This window comes from Papilio xuthus, unplaced genomic scaffold (assembly GCF_000836235.2).
Source record: "Papilio xuthus unplaced genomic scaffold, Pxut_1.1 DF827570.1, whole genome shotgun sequence".
NCBI lineage: Eukaryota > Metazoa > Arthropoda > Insecta > Lepidoptera > Papilionidae > Papilio > Papilio xuthus.
In genome coordinates, this window is record NW_013531079.1 from 307544 (window position 1) to 324557 (window position 17014).

The 17014-nt window shown below is 33.8% G+C and overlaps 3 protein-coding genes across 4 annotated transcripts; 1 reads left to right on the top strand and 2 right to left on the bottom strand.

The window, feature by feature from the left end:
• Positions 1 to 201: 201 nt before the first annotated feature.
• Positions 202 to 3837, top strand: LOC106118693 (facilitated trehalose transporter Tret1-like). Of its 2 annotated transcripts, none has more exons than XM_013313419.1 (3): positions 202 to 344; positions 1360 to 1495; positions 1838 to 3837. In XM_013313419.1, exons 1-3 carry the CDS (start codon positions 303 to 305, stop codon positions 3118 to 3120), a joined length of 1461 nt encoding a protein of 486 aa, XP_013168873.1. In that variant the 5' UTR covers positions 202 to 302; the 3' UTR covers positions 3121 to 3837. The 2 variants fall into 2 exon arrangements, with proteins under 2 accessions (XP_013168873.1, XP_013168874.1); XM_013313420.1 differs by lacking the exon at positions 202 to 344 and adding an exon at positions 1214 to 1277.
• Positions 3838 to 4142: 305 nt separating this feature from the next.
• LOC106118692 (facilitated trehalose transporter Tret1-like) lies at positions 4143 to 9974 on the bottom strand. Its single transcript, XM_013313418.1, has 4 exons — positions 9815 to 9974; positions 7848 to 7986; positions 6367 to 6512; positions 4143 to 5767 (listed from the first exon to the last, which is right to left on the bottom strand). The coding sequence occupies exons 1-4, from the start codon at positions 9848 to 9850 to the stop codon at positions 4616 to 4618; spliced, it is 1473 nt and encodes a 490-aa protein (XP_013168872.1). The 5' UTR covers positions 9851 to 9974; the 3' UTR covers positions 4143 to 4615.
• A 2871-nt stretch (positions 9975 to 12845) lies between these two features.
• On the bottom strand, positions 12846 to 16306 carry LOC106118549 (facilitated trehalose transporter Tret1). Its single transcript, XM_013313215.1, has 3 exons — positions 16199 to 16306; positions 15191 to 15326; positions 12846 to 14740 (listed from the first exon to the last, which is right to left on the bottom strand). The coding sequence occupies exons 1-3, from the start codon at positions 16217 to 16219 to the stop codon at positions 13398 to 13400; spliced, it is 1500 nt and encodes a 499-aa protein (XP_013168669.1). The 5' UTR covers positions 16220 to 16306; the 3' UTR covers positions 12846 to 13397.
• Between the last annotated feature and the right edge of the window lie 708 nt (positions 16307 to 17014).

The window sequence follows — 17014 nt, forward strand, 5'->3', positions numbered from 1 at the left end:
CGATAAAAAGAGAAAGAAATTTTGGAATATATGTGTATTTAGAAATGGTAGTTTTAGTTTTGAATATCGAATAGTTTGATTAAAATTAGTTAATACTTGCAGACCTCAACACAGTTAAGAGATAACTGAACTGTGTTTTTACAACACGCGATACGTCGCTGTATTAAAACAAAATAATTGCTAATGACATATTTATTTGCTTATCAATATTCTTATAACGCGTACGTTATTCTTTAAACAAAATTAAATGTTAAAATGTTTGAAGAAGAAAAGTATTTTAAATTGTTGTTTTATTTGTGAAAATGTCGAGAAAATCTAAATGGATAACACCTTTCTTAAAACAGGTAAAACATTTTTTTTTTGTAATTTAATCCTTTTCAAGACAATAATCCTGGTCCATAATCTCCGTACCAGTACCATGTTAGTGTTTAAAAGACTAGAATGAATACGCGCTATATACCAGCGGTCGCCCGCGATTCCGTTCGCGCTTAAAAATTCCGATTTAAAAAATAATTAGTAGCCTATATGTTTTATATGTATGCCAAATTTTATCGAGATCCGTTCAGCCGTTTTGGAGATACCATCAAACAAACATCCATCTAAACATTCGCATTTATAATATTAGTAAGTTAAAGCAAAGCGCATACGATTTATATTACGCGCACATATTATAACTAAATAATATATAGGATTATTAAATAAATGTACCTACAGTTTATTACATAATATTCTTAATTTCAACACCGCAATTAACTTAAACGCTTGAGGAATTAATTTGAATGAGAACTTTAAACCTCTTGTTAAATATACCAAATTTTTTCTATTGCTTATATTTTTATCTCAATGTGTTCATGTAATAATATAATAAATGTTTGATAACTTCTGTGCTCGTACAGATAAAAATATATAATATAAAATTCTCGGGTCACAATGTTAGTTACCATACTCCTCCGAAACGTCTTGACCGATTTTTGTGACGTATACTGGCTGTCGCTCGCGCGGAATTAAAAAAAAAGTTAGTAGCCTATGTGTTCTTCCAGACTAGTTCTATATGTATGCCAAACTTCAATAAGATCTGTTCAGCCGTTCTAGAGATACATCCAAACAAATTCATACATCCATTAATCTAAACATTCGTATTTATAATATTAGTAAGACTAATAAAATTCAATGGGTCTGAGAATCGGCTAATTTTATAATCACGTGCGGACGAGCCGGGCGACAGCTAGTAATATTGTAAAATAACACACAAGAAAAATTTAAGGTCAAAAGGGATGGTAAGGCAAAGTGGATTTATCTTCTCGTGGTAACTCACTGGTTTGCCATCTTGTGTTATAAAAAAACTTTCTTTTGTATCAGTCTTTCGTAACATCGGGTGTGACATTGAACCTGGCCGGGCATGGCATCTGTAATGGATTCGCAGCCATCCTGCTCCCACAACTTCAAGCACCAGATTCTTCTATACCTATTGACGATTCCTCAGGCTCTTGGATTGGTAAATCATCATCAGCTCACTAAATGACCTCACTGAAAGGTTGGAATCCTCCCCTTAGTTAGGGGTGACTAGGCTATAGTCAAGCACGCTGGCCAAATGCGGGTTGACTTCACACATATCTTTGAATTTCTTCTTAGATATGTGCAGCATCACGATGTTTTGCTTCACCGTAACGTCGGATAAATGTACATATGTAAATCGAAAAACACATTGGTACACAGCGAGATTCGAACCCAGGACCTAGAGATTGCAAACAATTACTTAACTTGGATTGGTATATTTTCATATTTTTAGTAACAAGAGAACCAACAAAATTTAAAAGTAAAATTTCTTTTCTTCCAGTTTCCGTCAGTGGCTTTGCTCTTGTCGTTGGCAATTTTATTATTCCTATAATTATGGGAAAATATGGCAGAAGAATTGCTAGTATGGCGAGCCTCGTCCCCATGATATTAGGCTGGATAGGTATCATCGTAGCAACTAATATACCTATGCTTATTATATCTAGGTTACTTCAAGGTCTATCAATGGGAATGGGAACAACATTAGGACCGGTACTGATTGGAGAATATACAAGTCCAAAGAATAGAGGCGCTTTCCTAACAGTCATATCTGTGATGATCTCCGTCGGAGTACTCATTGTGCATACCTTGGGTTCCTACTTACACTGGCAGACGACAGCGGTCTACTGCGCATTTATAGCGATAGCCGATTTAATAATCGTTCTACTGTCACCCGAATCACCGAGCTGGTTAGCAGATAGAGGAAAATACGATGAGAGTAAGAAAGTATTCAGATGGCTACGAGGTGATGGTGAAGAAAATGAATTAGAAAGAATGATAACATCTAGATTAGACGAAGAAACAAAGATTGGTGTGAAAGAGACAAAATCAGTATTGACAACATTGAAACATAGAAAGGAGTATTTAAGAACTTTATTTAAAAGGAAAGAGTTTTACAAGCCGATTGTAATAATGATACATATTTACATATTATCTCAATGGGCTGGAGTAAACATTTTAATAACATATACAGTGGATTTACTAGACAGGGTTGTTGGTAAAGATGTTAATATAGCATTAATAATAATAACTCTAGATTCACAAAGAATAATATCCAATATAATAGGTGTTTATTTTATAAAGAAGAAGAGACGAAGATTCATGTTAATGGTGACTGGATTGTTAGCTGTAACCGCGATGCTGGTTACAGCTTTGTATTCATATTTGAAACAGAAAGACCTGCTTTTATATGATCATCCTTTCATAGGGATATTGTTATTACACTTTCATATGTTAACTGTAGGTTTAGGTAGTTTACCTATATGTTATATAATAGCGGGTGAATTATTTCCCTTGGAATTTAGAAGTATAGCTGGTGGGATTAGTGTTTTATTTCATTCAACAAGTTTCTTTATAATTGTAAAAACTGTACCATTTTTATTCAAATGTATTGGTTTACATGGAGCTTATTGTTTGTATTCATTCGTAGTTGGTTACTGTTTGTTAATATCATGGTGGTTTTTACCTGAAACCAAAGATAAGACTCTTCAAGAGATCGAAGATGAATTTCGAGGTGCGTCTGATATAGAAAAGACCGTAGAGTTAATGCCAATGAATACAACGTAAAGATATAGAATTATTAAATTAAAGAGAATTGCCAAAGTAGAGGAAGACCTAAGAAAATGTAGATAGGTTGTGTAAAAGATATGCGAAAGAAGAGACTGGAAAAACATGTTCATAGAAATGTATGGAATAGAACTGTGCTGAACTTCTTTAGGAAATAAGACTGGCTGATTATAATAAAATAGCGGGATATTATGAAATATTTGTATTAAGAATTGTAAAAAAATATTCCTGTTTATGAAACTTTTTGGTTGTAGATTTTCGATGATTTGATGTTTTTTTTCTATTGTTATTTAAAGCGGACATACTACTATATTTTGTAAAAGAAAATGAGTAAACGAAATTGTAGAAAGCGTAGGTTTTCACAATTGGATCGTGTTTTTCATAGATAATAGAAGAGAGGTAAGAATATTTTTGTAAAACATAACGCTGTATAAACTTACTAGCTTTTTACTGCGACTCCATATGTACGGAAATAAAAAAATAGTAAGTCGCCAATGTTTTATTTCTATATTCTACATCTGTAGCTAACTTCATCGTGATCTGTTGAACTGTTTTGGAGATACATTCTAACAAACATCCATCCATTCAAACTTATAATATAAGTAAGAAGTAAAATGATTACGCACACGTAATTTAATACGTAATTTTTACAACTTCGTTGTGTATTTGATTTGACGGAATGTACTTAGTAATAATGTAAATATAATTTGAGATATCTTTAGCAATGTGAGTTTGTTTTTTATTAATACTTTTTGAATTATAAAATGTTTATTAAATATAAAGTTAGATGAAACAATATTCTAGTATCAAAATTCTTTTAGAGATGAGTAAAAATAATCAGTTTTTTAAATAAAAAAGATCAAATAATTTTATAAACATAGGGGATATTTGGAATTAGAATAAAACGCTTTCAGTACTTAGGTATATAAATGTATTTTTTATTTTTCACAAATAAAAAATTTCTCATCAAAAAATAAAAGGATTTTGATAAGTAATATACATATGAATGTTACAGTCTTTTAAATGTTAACGAGTTAGTACCAACCATTAAAAACACGTACGTTTAAAATTTACAATTGTTAAGTTGGTAAACTAATCGATCATACGCACGGGCGCTTTTTTAACGCCGTTTCAAAACTCCGCGTTGGCAACTTTCGAGCGTTAATCGCTTCAAAATCACACTTGTTCCGTTCGCTCAACGCTGAAATGGACACTGCGCGATTAAAAAGCTTCGCAATCGAAAAACGCTAATAAACAGAAATATGGAATTGGTTTTCTAATATTTGAGCGCTTTTAACGCGCGATAAAAAGCGCCCGTGTGGATAAGAGCTTAAAATGACATTAATAAGTACGTATATTGAAGTATTTTCTTGTAATAACTTTAAAAATATTATAAAATATTGCAAAATGGCCATCTTTTAGTAGCAAAATTGTACAAAATAGGAACTATTTATTTATCTTCTTTCATTAAGTAAATGCAACCTTTATCGTAATATCATCCAGATTTAGCTGTGTCAGTTTCATCTTGTTTCAAACTCACTGTAGCCTCAACGTCCTGTATTCGAGTCGTGTCACCTCTCAGTTCATTCTCTATCTGTTGCAATGTCTTCCCGCTCGTCTCCGGCAATATGAACCAAAGCATTATAAATAAATAAATTAATAAAGCTGCATATATCGTATAAGTACCTGATAAATTTATACTATCTATTAACAAGGGAAATGTTTGTAAAACTATAAACATAACACTACTAAGAAAAACAACACCTATACTTGATATAATACTTCGAAATTCTAAAGGTATTAACTCACCAGATATTACTGTGGGCATCGGTACCATCCCTAAACCTATACAGAAAAACTGTAATACTATTAACAATCCTGGAATCCATTCTGCATCGTAAGATAATAAATTATTCGATTTAGCAAACATGTAACCTGCAATTGCTACATGAGCGAAAGTACACAAGCCACCAGTAGAAAACAAAATAGTCCGTCTTTTAAACTTATTAATAATAAATACAGCAATTATGTTTACCACTAATCTTAAAGTATCTAACGCTACCATCCAGGCGTGTGCGTTCGCAGTAGGACCCATCATGAGTCTTATAACTTGAACGGAAAAGGCCGGCAAAGTTGAGTTACCACATACTTGTATCATAACAAAGCAGTGCGATATAACTATTAAAGGCATATAAAACTCTCTTCTCGTTATAACTGCACCCAATTTCTTAACACAATTAACCTGCGGTCCATTCTCCTCTCTTTCTCTCTTTTTCCTTAACTTTATTTGCGACTCTATTAATTCTTCTAATTCATTTTCTTCTTCATCTCCTCTCAACCAACGGAACGATTTCCTACACTCTTCATATTTCCCTTTAGCTGCCAACCAACTCGGAGATTCGGGTAAATAAAATGCCATAATAAGACTTAAAAAAGCGATGACACCACAAACGATGCTCATCCTTTGCCAACTTAATACGGAACCAATGAAATGTACCAGAAATATTCCAAATCCTTGCGCCAAAGAGACAGTGGTGAGAAAACCGCCGCGATATTTGGGACTCGCGTATTCACCAATGAGGACTGAACGTAACGGCAAGATGGCGCCCGCTGACAGACCTTGCAGAACTCTGGCGAATAATACCATCTGGAAAATAAACATTTGAATGGTATACATTTTGTTTTCTAACGCGCCTAAAATCTTTACCTTTCGAATAAAAAATAATAAATTTAAAATTCTAAGAAAAAAACGATGACATGATTAAGAAGGCAATGATGAAGTGAGGAAAAAGGGTGAGGAAGAATTAGGAAGGAAAAATGGGATAACGAAAGAGATAATGTATTTCTAAGAAGGAATTGTTTTCGTTAAGACAAAAATATATTAAACGAAATCGCTGAAATTGTGAAGTGACCGCTGCCCATAGACATACGCAATTGCATATGCGTTGCCTACCTTTAATCGACGGAGGAGAAGATGCACACAAAGAAAATATTTTCTCTTTCCATGTATCCTCTCATCCGGAAAGTCCACTTCCACTTCCCATCCTTTCCTTATAAGAAAAAGGGTGGGAAGGGAAAGAGGACTAAATTAGGCCTCCGAAACGCACACTCATCAGACTGTACGCGGAATTGCTTCCACTTGAGGCCTGTCTTCTGTGTGATCGTGGTATTTCACCGGACGAGCCGGGACAATTCATGCGACGATGTTAAAACGGGCTCTAAAACTATTGAAAGGTATCCACTTACTTGGACGTCAGTGGCCAAGACTAGGACGAACCAGCTGATGACAGCCGGCAGACTGGCACACATATGTGCCACTCTTCTGCCGAAACGCTCCATGATGCTGGGTGTCACGAAGTTCCCAAACAAGGTTGTGATACTTATAATTGACGCTGAAATCAATTAATACGAAATGTTATCAGACTCACATCGTTAATCCTTGTAGGAAAATTGGTAAAATTAAACATCGTTAAAGAGGGTTACAGCAATGTAGTTTACCTTGTTACAACAACTTGTTTAATAATGTAGTCTGTTAAACGAACTGTTTTAAATTCCAAATGCAATTACTACTGTTTAAATATTAGAAAGTTCTAATACAAAAAATAGCATATAAAGCGCGCATGCATCAGTTTTCGAATTCCCGTCAAAATCAGACGAGCAGCCGAGATTACACGGAACAAACGCGGAATTGTCGGACAGATAGACAGACACCAATTTTTTAAATAAATACACCATATATTATGTTCGCAGTATATTCAAAACAATCAATATTACATACAGACGCTTCAATTTTATTATTAGTATTTAGTAATTTCACTTGTTCATGAAAAACTGCGAATCTAAGCGGCCTTATCAAATGGCAAATCTTATCATCACATTTACTATGATAATCTTATTTGTATGTAATGCATGTAATAACGCGTCTCACAAAACAACACTCAAATGGAAATAGAATCATGATTACAAATCATGTAAAAAAACATAAATCAAACTTTGACGTAAATCTTAAGGTCCATTGGCACGCGCCAGGTTCGGTTAACATCACGGATTTAAGTTTGCTTTGACATAACGCTGCCGTCCATTATCCACGCCGCCCACATCGTAAGACGGCATTTATCAACAAGCATTTCCAAACAGTTACGACTTAGGGGCCTTCAAGAAAAGAGCGTACACCTTCCTTAAAGGCCGGCAACGCATCTGCGGTTCCTCTGGCGTTGCGGATGTCCATGGGCGTCGGATCAAATAATATTAGGCGATTCGTTGCTCGTTTGCCCCCTTCTCTTATAAAAAAAAAGCAATCCGTTGCGGGCCGTGTGTGCAGTGCGTCCGGCGCGGACCAATGGACTCGTATCTTTACTATCAGACCCAGAGTCTTTATTCATTATCCTAAGTGTTGCTAAAGTTTTATTGTAAATTTGTTATAATTTTTTAGGAATAATCCTGAAGTTAAACTATCGTAACATGCATAAGAAGATCATTACTATCTCTGTTTTTTTTTCATGAGAGAGTGATGGAGATGAGATGAATGGAGAATCATCGTTAACTTCAAAATATTTAAAAAGCTAGCAGTCGCCCGCGACATTGAAAAAAACACAAATAACCTCTGTGTGCTTAGAAACTATGCCCAACAACATCGAGATCTGATCAACCGTTCTGTAGATATATTCTTACAAACATCCATCCATCTAAACATTCTTATTTATTAATATTATAAGAAGAAAGTTTACCGATCCATGATGCTGAGACTTTGGTGAGTGGTATATCTGAATGTGGTTGCTGTAATGCGGGCAACAGGACGCCGGGCAATCCAAACACGAAGCCGATGTTACAGATTATGTTACAACCAACCGCACCCGTCACAATGCACTGGAAACATTAAGTACACAAGTTAAATTACAGTTTAAATTAACTTTAAAACCCCACTGGAATCCATATTAAGCCGTTTCTAAGGTTAGCGTACATGAACCCGCGGAAGCGCGGGAAACTACATAATAGATGGAGCTTTTCATACAAATGCGTCTAACTGATAGATAACCCTCAAATTTAATTTTGTATTGTAAATGACAAAATAAGGGAAATTACCATAGCAAAAAGTATCCAGGGAACTTTGGTAAATCTAGGAATCATAACAAAAAAAAACTGTTTAACCTTCACGACAAGGCCATCTATAAGTGAAGTTGAACATATGATCTTCGTATGTTTAAAATACAAGTTTCCAATAACAAAATAACACAAAAAGTTAATTTGGTTTCTTTGTGTTAATTATTAGACAAGTCATAAAGTTTAAATTAACCTTTCTCAGTTATTAACAATAAATTATAAGATTTTATTTGATGAATACGGATGTTATTATTTTAATAACCAATTAATTTTTCGATTGCGATAAATACTAACAGAATAGAGTCCATTTTTAAACGATTTTATTCTTAAGTCACCCTTAATATAGGACAATCTCTAGACCCTCGGAGGAGACAAGAGCTGATAATACTATAACTGGCAAGGTTCATAATCGAACGATAAATTATTAAACAGATAATAATAATGTCATTGCTATTCGTAGCACAAATAAAAAGGTAGGTCGAGGACGAAGTCGCGGGTTACAGCCAATATTTTTGTAAAAGTACTAGCTGTCGCCCGCGACACCGTCCGCGTTAAAAAACTTAATTAGTAGCCTATGTTTTCTTCCAGACTATGTTCAATATGTTTCATCGAGATCCGTTCAACCGTTTCGGAGATATCTTCAAACAATCATCCATCCATCTAAACATTCACATTTATAATATTAGTAAGATTGAAGCCAATAGTTTCGAGAACACGGTAGCAATAACATGGGGTATTTGTATGTGTATATCAAGGTAAGATGACGTCACTGGTCAAATAGTAATCGGTCGGTGACCGGCATGTAGGCCGTCGGTAAAACTGTATATTGCCACAATTCGCACAATGTTTGTTACTATAAGCACTTACTTTTTATAGACTTAGATAAAGTAAGCATGAGTTTCTGAGATCCCCGTTTAAAATATATCGTTGTCTCTATTTTGTCAAAGATAATGACAGGGATGACGATATGTTTTATACAGAGATTTGGGTCCCTGAAACCCACGTTTAGAGCGTTTGAATTCAGAAGTGTGCTTTTCAATTATTTTTCTTCATACCCATTCGATTTTTTAAATCTATATTAAGGGTGTCCTTAAGGGATCAACTAAGTTTGAGTAAGGCAGTTATTTATTTTAAATATTTTATATAACGAGTCACCTCACGTATCTTACTATACTATAACACTAATATGTTATAAATAAATTGTTAAACCATCTTACTCTTTGACACAATAAAGATAACAAATTGTTTTTATTTATACGTTTCGTCAGTGAAAACTGACTTTTAATTGTGAATGTAAAAATTAATTCCTTTTAAAAAATGTCTTGCGTTGAGTTATCAACAACTATAAAAAATTTATAAAAAAAAGAATGAATTACGATATCAATGACAAAATGTTATCAAAAAGAAAACGTGAGTGTAAATTGTTATGTGAACAACATTTATTATAGTCAAATTAAGTTCCCTTTTCGTGCTATTTTCGTAGGAAATCATGTAATTGCCATCATAAATAAACAATACATAACAATCAACATATAAGTAAGTGATTATTTCGTGAAAACTTTCAGATTTATGAAATATTTAAAAATAAACTCACTTGTTTAACGAAAGGCGTTAATTTTGTTTTACCCATTTCACATAACACATATTTATTCCATCACTTTTTAACAATTATGCTTATAATTGAACGTAAATTTACTTTTATACGATAACGAAAATTCAAAACAAATTCGACATGCGTGAACGTACAACTAATCGAGCGACCCACAAAGTGGTACTGACATTAACACATAGATTGCGTACCAAAATAGTGTTGTTCCTACTCCCTAAAATACTCATTTGTATAGACCGCACTGGATAGGTCGTTTCTTGAAAAAAAAACAGCTTTGTTTCGTTCCGATTTAAACGCGCCTGTTAATGTGACTGTCAGTTAAATCTATCTCTATTATTAGTTCGAGTCTTCAACACAACTTCCATCCGCGACCGTCAGCGCCACAATGGCGAAAATCAAATAGTCACAAAATGTCACGTCGTATAGCCTGTCCAGTTGTGATTGAGACAGTGCATCCATAACAATATATCGATTTATTGGGTTTTAAATATTTTTTTGTAATTAGTAGTATAATTAAAAAATATTAAAAATTATACTTACTCTTCGAGCCCGTCTCTTGTGTATCACAAAAATGAATTGACACACTGCTTTCATGCTTTGTTGTTTGACGTTTATGTCGCGAAAAAACTTTGGAGATTAATTCAACAACATATCAAAGGATATATGTATGTAAGTAGGGTGAGAACTCAAATATGACGGATAATAATGCGTGAAAGTATACACAATGACTCTTCGTAAAGAAAATGATAGGGCTGACGGTTGGAATCGATATGTTAGCATCGATTAAATTCGTAAAATACCTCTTAAATAATATTCTGTATTCGATAATAGAATAATAAAAATCGACAAACACAGATATCTGATAGTACATCCCTACGCGTACTAAAATAAAAAAAACAATGAACCATTGTCAAGGTTTACCTTCGTTTTAAAATAGATGGCGCTTGCGTTAAATAATTTTCCATAGGTACAAATAAGAAGATATTTATTTAAGTGATTTGTCTGTATCTTACTAATATTATAAATGCGAATGTTTAGATGAATGTTTGTTAGAAGGTATCTCCAGAAGAGCTGAACAGATCGCGATGTAATTTGGCATGTAGAACATAGTCTGGAACACATAGGCTACTTATTATTTTTAAAGTCCACACTGACGAAGTCGCGAAGCTAATGTTATATAAGATAAATATAATTATATGGTTAAAAAACTGTCTAGTTAGTATGATACGACAATTTAGTTATATAAACATGTAAGGATTAAATACATAATGTTTTATACCAATCCATAAGATTTGTGTATTTAACCAGTTGATTCCTAAATAAATAATCTATTTAAATTCTTTTATTTAAATTATATTTCATATCTCGCATTATCTTACTTCTTATGGATGGATCTTTGTTTGAAGGTATCTCCAGAACATAGTTTGAAAGAACAGATAGGCTACTTATTAAGTTTTTTTCTAATTACGCGCGGACCGAGTAGCTGACTACTAGTTATTATAAGTGATAACTACGTACTATTTTGTTTAAATGCTTTAAAAAATTACTACTTAATTTCTAAAATGCTCATCATCAGCTCACTATATGTACGTCCCCATCGAGGGGCTCGGAGCCTTCCCTAAGTTAAGGGTGATTAGGCCATAGTCAACCACGCTGGCCCAGTGCAGGTTGCATCATGATGTTTTTCTTCACCGTAAGAACGTCGGATAAATATACATATGTAAATCGGAAATCTAAAAACACATTGGTACATGGTGGGATTCGAACCCAGGGCCTGCAGATTCCAAGTCAAGTGCTTGACCCCTAAGCAACCGACGCTCTAAAGTGCTCATAATTATGAAATCAACCAAGAAACGTCGGTGGCACAGATCATTTCTATTGCATCGAAATTCAATCTACACTTTTAGGTTCGAACCTCACCATATACCAATGTGTTTTTCGATTTTTGTATTACATTTCAGATTTTGAGATTTGAAAAATTCACCGTACGGAGGCTACACTATCCCTTTGTAACATAGGTCATAATTTTTTCTACACAAACAAATATTAAATTTATATGTATGGGAAGCCCTTTGCTCCTTAAGTACAGGTCTTCCTAGTTAAGGAGCCAAGGCAACATTGAATTTGGAATTTCTTGTGTATAACAATAAAGATTTCTTCATTTTCAATTATTAGTACATTTTTAATTACGCGCGGACATAGTCGCGGGCTACTGATAGTATTGTATATTTCAATAAACATGTAAGAAGTCGTAAATTATATCTCGAAGTGAATAACTGATAGGGAATTAAAAAGATCATAAAAATGACGTTATATGTTTTTAAATAAACAAAGAAAACATTTTTATTATTTACATTTCAGTGACTTTATGATTTACTTTATGATTTTACTCGCTATAGCCGGCGACTCCGTCCGCGCGGAATTAAAATAATAATCAATAGCCTATGTGTTCTTCCAGACAATATTCTATATGTATGCCAAATTTCATCGAGATCCGTTCAGCGGTTCTGGAGATATCTTTTTTTTTTATAAGAGAAGGGGGCAAACGAGCGGCGTTAACACCGAGGTGATCAACGACACCCATGGACATCTGCAACACCAAAGGAACTGTAGATGCGTTGCCGGCCTTTAAGGAAATGGTATGCTCGCTTCTTGAAGGTGCCTAAGTCGTATTGGTTTGGAAATACCGCCGAGGACAGACCGTTCCACAACGCGACTGTGCGAGGCAAGAAATTGCGCGAGAATCGCACCGTTGTGGATATCTTTAAACATTCATCTAAACATTCGCATTTATAATATTAGTAAGATCAATCGCCAGTGGTGTCTCTTGAAAAATAAAACACAATTTCGTATCAATATTTTTATGTCTTATTAATATAATAAACCTAATATTTCATTCATTATTTTATATGATTATTTTCATTGTTAATCACAGATTGCTATATTATCCTTGTCCTTATCTAAATTTATTATAATATTGATAAAATTAATTATTACAAGGACTTATTATTATATTTATTACTTATTTAAAACGTTCTTTTAGAACTTTGTATATTTTCGAGAAGAAATATTGTTATACATTCTTGTTCCTTTTGGAAATTCTTTTGACTAGTCTTCGTTTAATAAAAAGCCCGATTTATTTGTTGGAACTTGACTACGATGTTCATGAAAAATTTAGTTAAAAAAATGTGACATTGTGATTGCTTTCGGAATGTGTACGTCATATTTTCTTTGAAAAAAATATATACGTTTTAATAAATTGTCACGATGTATCGGATTTCAAGAATTATTTTCTTTGTGCATTTCTTTGTGTTATCAATCGGGCTTATTGTTTAATTTATGACAATTAAATTGTATTATTCCTCTTAACACTATAATATAGTTAAACAAATATCTGTCCTGATGCAAGGCGCCGCTATTGCGTTTAGTTCTGTCAGAAAAGACTATAAACCTGAATGGGCATAGAAAAAATATGACACATTTTTGTCTTTGACAGGAGGGCGCTAGTGAGCTGTCATAATTTAGTTTGACATGCCCACCGAGTCTGATATCTTTGTGAATCTATAATTTACATTTTTGATTCTACATCACTGTCATTCTTTTTGAGTTTATCAGTGTGTGAGAACTTCAACAATTTCTCACTGGCCATGTTCATTTTAGCCTCTTCCTTTTTATTTTCATCTTTATATCTACCATAGATAAAGTACTCCTCAATTTCTTGCAATGTTCTATCTTTTGTCTCTGGTAATATAAAATAGAAGATAACTAAAGTAACACCCATTACGGAACCAAAGAGGGCAAACATTCCATAAACTTTTATACTTTCTAATAGATGCGGCGTAACTTGCAATCCAATGAGGACTGCAAGAGATAATACAAGTCCTGAAATAGCAACACCTGCATCTCTGTGTTCAAGAGGCCAAACTTCTCCGCACAGAGATAGAGGTATGGCTGTACAGCCTAAATTAACAGACACAAAATATATAACAAACAATGCTATAGGAATTATAGAATTACCTCTAGATATAACATCCTTTGATTCAAGATAAAGATATGTACAAACACTAAATAATACGAATAAAGCTGTAAAACCTGATGTAAATAATAACGTACGACGTTTATACATCTTAACGAGGACAGATGAAAAAGTAGCACTTCCTGTTATAATTATATCAATAGCCAAAGTATAATAAAAAGATTGAGTTTTATCTCCTGTCACTTCTGATATAATCTGTGACGCGTACGCGGGAAAAATATGACGACCACAAGCTTCAATCAAAATTCCACTTGCAATTATTATATTTAACGGCTTTATAAAATCTCTCTTTGTAAACTTTAACAATAGTTTCGTTAATTGATCTTTAATTGTCATCTTTTTAGTAGTCACAGGCTTCTCTCTTTGGGCTTGTATTAATTCGTATAATTCTTTTCTTGACTCTTCGCTATTCCCCCTCAACCAGTAAAATGCCTTTTCACTGCTTTCATATTTCTTTTTTGATGCCAACCATGCTGGACTTTCTGGCCATGTAAAAATTATAGCTAAAGATATAGAATACGGGATCATGGCCATCAGTGCTACAGTTCTCCAATGATAAAACGTCCCCAAAATGTGAATAACCATACCTCCTAAGCAGACGCTAGCTGTTTTTAAATTCAAGAAAGTTCCCCTATTATTAGGTGAAGTGTATTCTCCTATCACTACTGCTCCTAACGAAACAGTAGCACCTGCAGTAAATCCACCAAGTACTCTCCCGAGTGCTAATGTTGTAACATTGTTAGCAAAGTACATAACCAACCATCCAATAAGACCAGGTATTAACACAATAGCATGTGCTTGTTTCCGTCCTCTCCAATTCATCAGAAATGCTGATATAAAGAAACCTGGGATGCCAGCTATTCCAACGCAAGAAGCTGAAAAAAAATGCTACTACTTTATCTATTTTATTTAATGAACAAAAGCATTAGTTTCAATGTTTATGAATCATGAACCCTTTAATTAATATTATTTCGATGTAAAATCGTTTCCTTCTCCATGATAGCAATCGGTTGCCAATGTATAACAAGAATAGAGCCAGGGCAGGATTTAGAATTTGCAGCACCTCCGGTTTTTTGGTGTTGGGAGAAATCTTCCAAAGATACGGTCCCTCAGGGGCCACTGTAGGCGCCAGAGTAAGATATAAAGGGTCGCTTGTATGCCTGGCACCCTGGGCGGATGGCCAACCTTCCCCTACTACTACCGCTACTGAATAGAGCGACTGACTACAAGAGAGTCAATTTCCTAGTCCCAATGCATTATTTTCATTATTTCAAAGTACTTTTAATTATTGAACAAAACGAACACTTTTCTAAGATTATACTTACACAACCATGAGGCAGTGTTAAGATCTATTTTAATATCGGAGTCTGGAGCTCGCAGTGCAGGCAGCAAACTGCTGGTGTAACTCAACAGCATCCCCTGAGCTAGCATATTCAACAGAACTGCTGAAACTGCCCATGTCTGAAACAGATGACAAGGAAATAAATCTTTGTCTCGTTGAATGAGGTTGCGTCTTTCTCGTGGAGTATAAAAATCTGGACAAATAACTATATAACAGTCTTTAGTCTCCGTTATATAGATGTTGTAAAGAATAACAGAACAACTGAAGCTTACTTAGCGAAAATAGCTTAAGGTTTTGTTCAATTTACAAAGTTTTAATTACTCATGTTAACCCATTAGTGCATAACGTTCGATAAATCGGACGCCAATAAAATTGTTATTTTAGGAGTTATATATATTTTACTAACCGTTTATTTTTTTTAAACAGTAGTGTAATATATATTTGAAGTGGTAATACTGTTGGTATGACATTCCGGGAAGCATAACGTCCGATTTATCGGACGGGCTATAAAATCTAAACTTTCATATTGATTAAATATTTTATACAATTTAATGGACAAATAAACTCGAAATAAAAATATATTACAGTGATCATAATGAAAAAGGCGTTAATAAACTTTATACACTAATGAGTTAATTGTTGATATATTTTTAGAATAAATTTAATTTATTTAGTTTTTAATAAATGTTTTATTGGTAAATTAATTAAAAAAAAACCAAATATTTCTATAACTAACGAGGTTTAAGCGTTCTATTGTGTGTAAAATTATGTCTTCCTGAAATTTTCCACTCTCAATTTCGGTCAGAGATTTCGGAAAACTTTGGCTTCATTTTTTCTATAAATAAAAACGCCTTTGAACTTAATCTAATGAGAGTATGATTCTATTTTTGCACATCCCGGAAACAACTTTACAATCATCAAAACTAAATAAACAAGTATATAGGTTTTTATTCAAATTTCTCTTATAAAAAATATATTATATTATATTTACCTGTTTGAATACTGGCAACATTATTCACAATAATAAGCTCACTCCTCGAACGTTAGATGAAAACTACTAGAATTCAGTCGGAACAATTTGATGATAGCAAAATATCGGATTAGTTGTTTTATTAGCACATCTTGTTGAGGCTTACCTTATCTTTTGTGTATCGACACATATTATAATCTATTGTATTAATTGGGAACGTATGACATTGCGTTGTTTTATCAAGTGAAGGAAAGAAAGGTATTGGAAGGGAGGAGTATCAATGTATTGTGTGAAGGAGATGCGTAAAAAGGAACTGAATTCAAATATAACGGCTACTAGAAATGTATGGAATTATACTGTGCCGACTTTCCACCAAGAAATGTTTGGTTTATCTCCAGTAAATTAGCTTTGTTGTTTTGTCTGTACCGTTTTACTGTCTATTATAGGCAGTAAATAATTCAGACGTGTCTTCTAACATCTCTGATTATCCTACTCAATCAACGTTTCCTTAAAAAGTCTAATAAGGCTATACAAGGTAATGTATTGTCGAAATTAATATTGCATGGTCGAGTCGCGAGATTCGCGTTGCGCGCGCTCTGTACATTCAACGTTGAATCGTCGACGCTAGTCTATTCGATCTGTACTGGCAAAGCGACATGTTAATTGTATAGGTTTGCTTTGACAAATAGGTTGCGAGCTTAACGATAACAGATAGAAATGTCGGCGACACTCCCTGTATACGAACCATTATGACATTGTATGAGTTAAGTCGACTAAAATCACCGAGTTTCGAAGATATAAGTTGCCTTGTGTACGAAGGGCTTTAGACAATTTAAT

Coding starts and splice junctions, on each gene's coding strand:
- LOC106118549 (XM_013313215.1), bottom strand. CDS start 16,219: ATGTTGCCAGTATTCAAACAG. Junction 15,327..16,198: donor TGTTGCCAGTATTCAAACAG/GTAAATATAATA, acceptor CATCTGTTTCAG/ACATGGGCAGTTTCAGCAGT. Junction 14,741..15,190: donor TAACACTGCCTCATGGTTGT/GTAAGTATAATC, acceptor ATTTTTTTTCAG/CTTCTTGCGTTGGAATAGCT.
- LOC106118692 (XM_013313418.1), bottom strand. CDS start 9,850: ATGGGTAAAACAAAATTAACGCCTTTCGTTAAACAA. Junction 6,513..7,847: donor AGTCTCAGCATCATGGATCG/GTAAACTTTCTT, acceptor AATTGATTTCAG/CGTCAATTATAAGTATCACA. Junction 5,768..6,366: donor TCTTGGCCACTGACGTCCAA/GTAAGTGGATAC, acceptor TTTATTTTCCAG/ATGGTATTATTCGCCAGAGT.
- LOC106118693 (XM_013313419.1), top strand. CDS start 303: ATGTCGAGAAAATCTAAATGGATAACACCTTTCTTAAAACAG. Junction 345..1,359: donor TAACACCTTTCTTAAAACAG/GTAAAACATTTT, acceptor CTTTTGTATCAG/TCTTTCGTAACATCGGGTGT. Junction 1,496..1,837: donor TTCCTCAGGCTCTTGGATTG/GTAAATCATCAT, acceptor CTTTTCTTCCAG/TTTCCGTCAGTGGCTTTGCT.